The sequence below is a fragment of the Gobio gobio genome (genome assembly GCF_949357685.1).
Source record: "Gobio gobio genome assembly, chromosome: 7".
NCBI classification, from domain to species: Eukaryota; Metazoa; Chordata; class Actinopteri; order Cypriniformes; family Gobionidae; genus Gobio; species Gobio gobio.
This window is the reverse complement of record NC_137103.1, coordinates 28,318,550-28,329,059: the sequence shown is the minus strand read 5'-3', so window position 1 is coordinate 28,329,059 and position 10,510 is coordinate 28,318,550. Positions and strand designations below refer to the sequence as shown.

Genomic DNA, 10,510 nt, shown 5'->3' with positions numbered 1-10,510 from the left:
CTATCTGGCACACAAAATACACACATAAATCATTTGGGGGATGTGAAGAATTTCTTTTTTCCTGGTTCATTTTTTGGTTTGCTTCTAGAAAGGAGAGAATGGTTATGAAAGCATGCAATACTAAGCTCAAGACCAATACAATAAGAGTTGCAAGAGCTTACGGGTTATTGAAAGTGCCACCAAAGTGCTTGATCCGACCCTTGATTGAGCCGCCAGATGTGCTTTTAGAATACTTGCTCAACTCAGGAGAGGTCAGAGGTTTGAATATCTTATCTGAAAGACACATTCAGGAACAGAGTTAAGGATTCAAGGTCAAATGTACAAACTACATCTTAAAAATACAATTAGATTTTTTTTACAAGAACAAATTAAATAGCATGAAATATGCAATAAGTGAGCAATTTAACTTCAACTCAACACATGGTGGATACTGATGCATGTACCTTTGCTAGTGCTTGGACAGACATTGCCGATAATGGAATCGACCACAGGAGGGACAATCTCCTTCTCAGCTAGAAGGCCTTCCCAGAAATCTGAGGGGAATGACAGTAACCGAGCCACTACCTGTTGCAAAGAAGGTTTATTTCATGAAACATAAGGTAAATACACAAGGAATTTATCACATGCCGATTTTCTAGCAACTCACTTTGGGTTGTGTGTTTGTGTCTCTCATAATGGTCATGGGAGAAGGTTCTAGCATCCCATGACCAATGATAGTGGGGCCAAACACTCTGGACAAGTTAATCTGATCCATTTGACACAATGGACTCTGCATTACCCTGAGAAACAAAACAAATGCGGTTGCGAAACAAGTAAGCATGCTTAAAAAACAAAGTATATGAAGGAAGAGTTAAAGAAATATCTAGATTAAAGCATTTTACCTCTGCAGATGCAGCATTAGGAAGGCGAGGGTGTCTCGGTTAGGCTGCGGCAGCTCTTTGATATTCTTTATTAATGTTTCTATGCTCTTGTCTTCATCAGCCATCTCTGAGTGAAAAAATGAAATATTTTGTCAAGCCAGCTACAGTATCAGATTCAATTACGCTCCATTGCCAGAGCAATATATCAGATATTAAAGGTGAATTAATCACTTTATCAACTTTTCTGACTTTATGGATATCAGCTTTCATGGAGCAGGAACATAAACACCTGTAGCAGTGATGCATTATAAAGGACTTTCTCTCATTTACATGCCACAGCCATTCCCGGCCAAGGAAATTAGACAATATGACTCTCCCCATGACATCCAATCCAATTTATAATTTAAAAGGGAGGTACTTTACCCTGGAGTCATCCTGAATCTATAAGGGCTAGGGGAAAAAAAAAACTCCATAATAATAGCAGAAGCACCCTGACTGCTCCTAAATCTGCCACTTACTCTCCATTCAGCAGCGGCGACTGAAATTAAAACGCTGGGAAAGACAAGCGCTGGTTTGGGAGATAACGTTCGACATTGATTGTTTCCGAGTCATCAGGGACTTGTCAACTATATCACAAGTAATGGGAAATAACCATCCGCCCTAAATGAATGAGGGTAGCATATGTCCTCATGCCTCCGGCATACACAAGCGCCAGACGCTTTTTATAGAATCCACCCTCTGCAAAATTGCAACTATTTTGTATAATCTAGTCAGACTGCTCAAAGAATACCAAATTTTGAAAGTCAAATTGAGACTATTAATGTCAGGACAAGATGGGTCTCCTGACAGACTCAATGATGACTGAGGGGGAAAAAAGTTTTAGGGAGTAAGGTCAAGACGTTCAAGGACAGACAGCTTTCGAAAACCAATTCAATGACCCTGTCCTCCTCACAAATGTCAGCTTTTTCTGCACTGAAAACGTTTCACTCAGTGTTGTAGTCGAGACCTGTTCATTCGAGTTTGGGTTGAGACCCGAGTAGGGTGAGTCAGTCAAGACCGAGTCCAAATTAATAAATGATCTTGGACTCGAATTCATGTACTACAAAACTGGTTTCACCTGCCAATGAAGCAACTGGTTAGACCAGTTGAATGGTTGATGAATGGAAAAAATACAGCACATTCTGTTTAAGGGAAGAAAGAAAATTGCATGGTTTGGAAGGCCCAATAAGCCCTGAATGCCTGCTGTAAAAACTACTGTAAAGGTGATGATACACGGAGCAACTTTTGAGTGATGTTGCTTGGGTACTTTCCCATTTAGAATGGGCAACAAATTTCAATACTTTAGATCCGTTGTGGGCCCCGTCTCTCACCTGGTTGCCGTTGACGGCAACATTGCTCAAAAAGTTGCCCTGTGTATCATCACCTTAGGTTTTCAATGCCCATGTCCTTTAAATAAATTAATTTAACATTTTTTTTAAATAAATAAAATGTACGTATATAATATATAAAATATTATATTTATGCTTCTTTGAACATTATTTTCAACCAAAAAAAATTCTGAATTCATCACAGTTTCCACAAAAATTAAGCAGCACAACGTTTTTTTGAGAACATGAAGAAGAAGAGGAAGAATTAAGCTTTGTCAGAGGAATAAATTACATTTTAAAATATATTCAAATAAAAAAAGTTATTTTAAATTGTAATAACACTTCACAGTATTACTGTTTTTACTGTATTTTTGATCAAATAAATGCAGCCTTGATGAGCATAAGAGACTTCTTTCAAAAACATAAAAAAAATCCCCAAACTTTTGAACAGTAATGCTTACAGTGCATCCGGAAAGTATTCACAGCACTTCACTTTTTCCACACTTTGTTATGTTACAGCCTTATTCCAAAATGGATTAAATTCATAATTATTTTCCTCAATTCTACAAACAATACCCCATAATGACAACGTGAAAGAAGTTTGTTTGAAATCTTTGCAAATTTATTCAAATAAAAAAAAACGGGAAAAAAAGCACATATACGCAAGTATTCACAGCCTTTACTCAATACTTTGTTGAAGCACCTTTGGCACCAATTACAGCCTCAAGTCTTTATGAGTATGATGCTACAAGCTTGGCACACCTATTTTTGGCCAGTTTCTCCCATTTTTCTTTGCAGGACCTGGGGAGCGTCGGTGCACAGCCATTTTCAGATCTCTCCAAAGATGTTCAATTGGGTTCAAGTCTCTAGCTGGGCTACTCAAAGACATTCACAGAGTTGTCCCATAGCCACTTCTTTGTTATCTTGCTTAGGGTCCTTGTCCTGTTGGAACCTTCGCCCAGTTCATCTTTCCCTCGATCCTGACTAGTCTCCCATTTCCTGCCCGCTGAAAAACATGCTGCCACCACCATACTTCACTGTAGGGATGGTATTGGCCAAGTAATGAGCGGTGCCTGGTTTCCACCAGACATGACGCTTGCCATTCAGGCCAAAGAGTTCAATCAGAGTTTTGTTTCTCATGGTCTGAAGAGTCCTTCAGCTGCCTTTTGGCAAACTCCAGGCAGCCTTTTACTGAGAAGTGGCTTCCATCTGGCCACTCTACCGTACAGGCCTGATTGGTGGAGTATTGCAGAGATGGTTGTTCTTCAGGAAGGTTCTCCTCTCTCCACAGAGAAACGCTGGAGCTCTGTCAGAGTGACCATCGGGTTCTTGGTCACCTCCCTGACTAAGGCCCTTCTCCCACGATCGCTCGGTTTGGTCGGGCGGCCAGCTCCAGGAAGAGTCCAGTTGGTTCCAAACTTCTTCCATTTACGGATGATGGAGGCCACTGTGCTCATTGGGACCTTCAATGCTGCAGACATTTTTCTGTACCTTTCCCAGATCTGTGCCTTAATACAATCCTGTCTTGGAAGGCTACATACAATTCTTTGGACTTCATAGCTTGGTTTGTACTCTGACATGCACTGTTAACTGTGGGACCTTATATAGACAGGTGTGTGACTTTCCAAATCATGTCCAATCAACTGAATTTACAACAGTTTGACTCCAATCAAGTTGTAGAAACATCTCAAGGATGATCAGTGGAAACAGGATGCACCTGAGCTCAATTTTGAGTGTTATGGCAAAGGCTGTGAATACTTGTGTACATGTGATTTTTTAAATTAATTTTTTTATAAATTTGCAAAGATTTCAAACAAACTTCTTTTACGTTGTCATTATGGGGAATTGTTTGTATAATTGAGGAAAAAAATTATGAATTTAATCAATTTTGGAATAAGGCTGTAGGATAACAAAATGTAGAAAATGTGAAGCGCTGTGAATACTTTCGGGATGCACTGTATTTCAAATTAATATGAAATCCTTCTCCATTATATTATTATTAATAAAACCTACCAGAAGCTTCCATAAATGTTTTGTGAAGCTTAAATGTTATGAGAGGCTCCTTGAGTTTCCTCAGGAAGTCTTTGAGGAGTCCACAGACAGCATGAACCTCGTCTACTTTGTGGAGCATCAGCAGGCCTTTCCCACACATGTATTTCTCCCTCAGTTCCTTCACCAGCCGCTCTCCTCCCGGCACTCTGTAAATACCCTTCTACATACCGCAGTCAGCCATAAAATATAAGTGAGATTTCATACAACAACTGTATACACTGTAACTGGATGTTGTAATGTACTGCAATATGATAGAAAAGATGTTTCTCAAATCCAAATTAAGCTTAATTATACAGCGCTGCGTTTCGAGCCCTGCAATTATACTTTCAGCTAGAGAAACGATCCCTGTGTTGGTGTATTATTTAGTAAAAACACCTCTTCAAGTCCTCTTCTCTCAATTTCATGAACACACTGAACAATCAAAGAGGGAATCCGTGGACGTGTGGAGGGGGCAAAGCTCTCTAATGTCCCCTAAAAAGGGGAAAAAACAGAACTTTTTTTAACATGCCAGTGAGACTACATGTAGTACACTACTACAGTAAGAAAAGGTGAATACCTCATTGGGCTGAGCTGAACCATGAGCATTCGGGCTGCACTTCTCCAGACATAGTTGTTTACACTCAGGATGGCTCACCACTCGACAGTCTCTGCATTTTACGGCCATCTTCCCAAAGCGAATTCTCTTCCCACATGGTATGCATGTCTCTGGACGAATCACCTGAAAAATAAAAAAAATTATAAATAAAATAAAATAAAAAAAAACGCAGACTCAGCAGTCGTCTGCAACATGGACAGTGCCATCAAATACAGACCCTGTTTACACCTGGTACTTATTTCTTAACTTTGTGTGTGTGTGTGTGTGTGTGTGTTTATGTTCGATGTGATTAATCGTTTGACAGCATATAATATAATACAATAAGTACTGTCAAATCAATTAATACCATTTAACAAATGTTTTTCTTTACATAATTTATATATGTGTGTGTGTTTTTATGGTCGATGCGATTAATCGTTTTGACAGCACATAATTATTATAATATAATAAATAAAATAAAATATAACCATTTGATATGGACTTTTTCACAGACTGTGATGACGCATTTCTAGTTAATAACATCTAAATAAATCTAAATTTGGTCACACTTTAGTTTAGGGTCCAATTCTCACTATTAATTATTAACTTTGACTCCTAATTACTGCTTATTAATAGTTAGTAAGGTAGTTGTTAAAGGGTTAGTTCACCCAAAAATGAAAATTAGCCCATGATTTACTCACCCTCAAGCCATCCTAGGTGTATATGACATTCTTCTTTCAGACGAATAAAATCGTTATATAAAAGTTATATTAAAAAAGTCCTGGCTCTTCCAAGCATTTTAAACTGCCCGGAGCCGTGTGGAGCAGTTATATGACGGACAGATACACTTTTATGGACTTCATAAACGATGCTTCATAATTCACTGCCATTATAAAGCTTGGAAGAGCCAGGACTTTTTTAATATAACTCTGATTTTATTAGTAGTCTGAAAGAAGAATGTCATATACACATAGGATGACTTGAGGGGGAGTAAATCATGGGCTAATTTTCATTTTTGGGTGAACTAACCCTTAGGTATTGGGTAGGATTAAGGGATGCAGAAAAAGGCATTGATGTGTGCTTTTTGAGTACCAATAAACAGCCAATAACCTAGGACCCGTATATTCATGTTAATAAGCAACTTAATAGTGAGATTTGGACCCTAAACTAAAGTGTTACCATCTCTTGTCATAGAAACTACTTGATACATGACTCATGAAAAAGATGTCAATACCAGTGTAGCCTCGCAACATGTTGAAAAGTGCTATTGAATGGCCTCCTACTGTTTTTTGCTGGAAAACATGCTGCAAAGTCTTATCCACGGTGGGCGTGAAGTGCTGAGGGACAGCTGGCTCAGGGGCGATCACCTCCATTTCAACAAACGTTTCAGCCTCTGTGACTTCACTATTTGCCCACACAGACGTTTGTTCTGCATGCACGACTCTGGTTAGTTTGGGAAGGTTAGAATGTGTCAATGAAAGTGGCGCCTCTGAGGCTTATTTACCATCAACAGACGGAAAATGTTCATTTCTGAGAGCCCTGGATGGGTGTTCTGGAGTCTCCTGGGTTATGTCTATTACCATGTGAATCTGACCTCCAGTCTCTGGAGTAGTGACAGACGCCTTCACAACCGTCGTCTCGATTTCCTTAGCACACACACAGACAAAAACACACATAAGAAATCCATTTGAAGCCAATCATTCTTTCTGCTGGAATGCAAGACCCTTTGAGTAGCATAACAATTGGTTATCTAGCTCGTGTCCACGTTCCAGGCAACAAGGACAAATGTAGTTTCTCAAAGTGCCAAATTGCTTTGCTTCTCTCTTAGTGATCAGTGCCAGCTGAGTGGGAGTGATACGAGTCCCATGGAGGAAGACCGACAGGACATGGTCCACTGCTGTTCTCATCCGAACAGTGTGGTGGTGGGCGTGGCCAATATGATGGCAAGCAGTCGGATGGGGGACTGATGAACGAACGAGATGATTAGAAGTGACACCAGACTAACCTATAGAGGGGATATGATCCCCCTACTGATAGTAAAAGAGGCTGTACATTTCACAAGACATACCTCACATTTTGCTAACTGTGTGCTACAATCCCAACTGATATCTAAGCCAGGAGGAGCCATTGCATTCAACGGTAAATGGCAATTTAGGATTACTGAAGATTTTAAACTGACTGTGAAATTAACAGGATGACTCAAATTGCCTTAACCCAAAAGTTACAAATGATGCATGGCGGCATCAAATATTCAACATGCAGATCCATTCTGCTTAACGTTTAACTTTTAGTGGATTTTTTTTTTACTGAAACACTTGTCTGCGTTTACTTAGAATAAATGAGATGGAGAAAAATAAATAGAAGCCTTCATAAACTTCTACCAACCTTCTCCAGTGGTCTTGTCCCCAGTAGATCTCCTGATCGCCCGCTGACTCTTCCCCGTTTTGAAATCGGAGGACCAACACTTGGGCCCATTGAGGAACGCTAAAAACAAGCACAACACTAAAAGTTGTGTCCTAAATGATGCACTATACACTATGCACCTATATACTATGTGGTATGTACTAAATCATGTAATATTTTGCCATTTAACATCTGAGTCTGATAGCCCCCCCCCCCCCCCCAATTATATTATATTACATTAGATTGACACAAATCAATGTATTCAAATTGTAAGCCAGAATTAGTGCAACCAGAACCTTAAATATTTTATATTCTTGTTTTGTTTCGTTTAGTTTTTTTGCTACTTCAATTCTTTTACTTCAATGAAAGGTACATTTTTTGTGAGTTTTTTAAATTAAAGATCAAAAGGATTAACAATACAAATTAATTTTTTACAGGCTTCATTGTTCAAATTTACTGTGTAAAAAGCAGCAAGTATAAATAAAACTGGCAGTGCTTACTCTTCTCTCACGAGCTCTTGACTTGAGAGGCTTTACAAATGCTGTGCTGTCCAAGTCCTAGAAATCATACCAGTGAGATAATTTTTTAGAAACAATTGCTTTGAACTTTTCAGTGATTTTCATGCATATTCACTTTGCTTGTGTCTGACAATAATCCTACATCATGAATAAAAATGTGATACTTCACCAAATCATCATCCGTTCTGTCATAACTAATGTCAGAGTGCGACAGGAAGGAGGACTCATCAATCACTGATAACCTGATATAAAGACGTATGATGGAAAACAGCATTGTGAAAGGGGGAAAAAAAACACCAGCGAACTGAGAACTAAACGAAGAGCTTGCTAAACGTTGAGGTACCGTCTTCCTCTGTGTTGTGGGACACTGGCTCCTTTGTGACTGAAGCTGGTCAGCATGGACCTCTGCTCATCATTGAGACAGGCGCTTGACTTGTTGTCATGTACCAGTACGTCACATATCAACTGCATCTGTCGCTCCTGTCAAATGAATTAATAAACGATAAAGACACCATTAATATACCCTCACATGACCGCCCACGTTCACATGAACATGAAGACCCTCTCAGCACTTACGGCTCTGTAATTTCTTAACTAACCAGGCACTGGTAGTCTGCCTCAGCTTTGTAGCGCTTCTTGATCTCCACGTCCAGCTGGTTTCGAGCATGTTTGAGTTTGACCTCCAGAGCAGCTCGAGCAACATCAGACTTCACTAGGAGCTCCTTCTGTTTTTTCAGCTCCAGCTCTGCATGCAGCCATTTCTTCCGGGCAGCTTCAAAGTTCTTCACCAACTCAATAATTTCTAAAATAGATAAGAGACAACTGGTGAGAATTCAATATGGCGATACATATTCTGATCAAAGAGGAGCTATCAAGACAAAACTTGCAGCTTCTATAAGCAGTAGTTTCTTATAATTCTAGCACAAAGATATGAAGCGGTTACAAACCGTTTAACGATAAAATGTGGGTAATTTGTGCTAGAATAAGTGCTTTTAACAAATAACCACTTTCCTTTTTGCTTCTAAAACCCCAAATTTAAATAAATGTGTTCATGCCTTTCAAAAAGCACTGTACAAACAACGCACCTTACATTTTTTTCAGATGTCTAAATTATCCCTCACGTTACACTGTAATTGACTTCCCTTCTTTTTGACTTTCTTGAGAAAATAACAGTAATTTCTAAAATTATTATTTTACCTCCTATTGATTTTAATATAGCCCTGCTGCAATGGACTGGCTATCCATGATTCATGGTGTTTCCCTATGACCCGAGAAGGTGGAATAGGCTCCAGCATCCCTGCGACATATGACAAATGGTTTGGAAAATGGATGGACGGATGGTTTTAATACGTTCCTCTGACACAATGAAAACCCAGCAGACATATTACTGAGGTTCAAAGCATCTGTTTTATAATAGAGTGGACATGCAATTTTCAGAGTTGTGATTGCTATCTAAGAAAGTAATGTTGCTTCTCGTTAGGATCAAATGAGAGATTAATTTAGCCTCAGAAAAATGTACTTCGTACAAAAATACCCTTTTACAGTGAATATATCAATACTATCATTTCTGAAGGATCATGTGACACTGAAGACTTGCGTGATGGCTGCTGAAAATTCAGCGTTGCCAATGCCATCAGAGGAATAAATTAAACACACACACACACACACACACACACACACACACACACACACACACACACACACACACACACACACACACACACACACACACACACACACACACACACACACACACACACACACACACACACACACACACACACACACACACACACACACACACAACTGTTATTACTGTATTTTTGATCAAATAAATGCAGCCTTGGTGAGTATAAGAGACTTCTTACTTTTGAACAGTAGTGACATAAAAATTGTGTACTAGTGAACAACAGATCATCATCTATCAATTTCATGGAAAGGAAGGTGACCGTGTACACTGATTTTTAATCCACTGTCAGGGCAATGTACATGCCAAATCTCAGCATGCCAAAACAAGTACAATATCTTCCACTGTAAAATCTGCCATTTGCACAACACACATGCTGCTGGTGGCCCATTACACGTTTAGATCATCCACAAAGAAAAAACAACTATGAATGCATTAAAAGAGGAGAGAGGGAGAGAGAAAGAGAGAAAGTAAACAACAACAATACTAAGCAGTTAAGCATAATACTTTGTAAACAACAACAATACTAAGCAGTTAAGCATAATACTTTGTAAACAACAACAATACTAAGCAGTTAAGCATAATACTTTGTAAACAACAACAATACTAAGCAGTTAAGCATAATACTTTTCGGATGACAGGTGGAAAGTGACAGGTAAATAGGTTTTTAATTTGAGTTCAAGGTTAAATATAGGCCTAATATAAAATCACAATTTTAAGGATGTTACTAAATAGGTCTATAATATCTTACCGAGCTCAGAGTTTGTAGCTTCTTCTATAGCAAGCCTTTGCAAACACAGACTGAGGACTTCTCTAACAAACTGATCCCCCATGGTCGAGTCAGCTGTGGATCCCGCATCACACTCAAACAAGTCGCTTTAAATGCATCACGTGATATGAGTGTAATGTCACATGGATGTAACGTTATTTGTTCATGCTGCAAACTGGACTTCATCGTTTCTGAAATTTCGTTCCGATAGTCCATCCATCAGCAACAATTGGAAAGTTCTTCATCAGTTTTCAAAGCAACCTGACCTCTGGGCCAAGGT

General features: G+C 39.1%; 1 protein-coding gene across 1 annotated transcript; it reads right to left on the bottom strand.

Moving 5' to 3' along the window:
* Window positions 1-29: 29 nt before the first annotated feature.
* Window positions 30-10,294, bottom strand: LOC307129803 (rac GTPase-activating protein 1; the record flags this gene model as incomplete). Its single annotated transcript, XM_079822549.1, has 16 exons — window positions 30-84; window positions 162-273; window positions 444-564; window positions 647-779; window positions 882-987; window positions 4,241-4,439; window positions 4,655-4,750; window positions 4,836-4,997; window positions 6,137-6,282; window positions 6,358-6,499; window positions 7,239-7,337; window positions 7,757-7,813; window positions 7,944-8,016; window positions 8,118-8,254; window positions 8,374-8,576; window positions 10,213-10,294. 16 exons carry the CDS (start codon window positions 10,292-10,294, stop codon window positions 30-32), a joined length of 1,923 nt encoding a protein of 640 aa, XP_079678675.1.
* Between the last annotated feature and the right edge of the window lie 216 nt (window positions 10,295-10,510).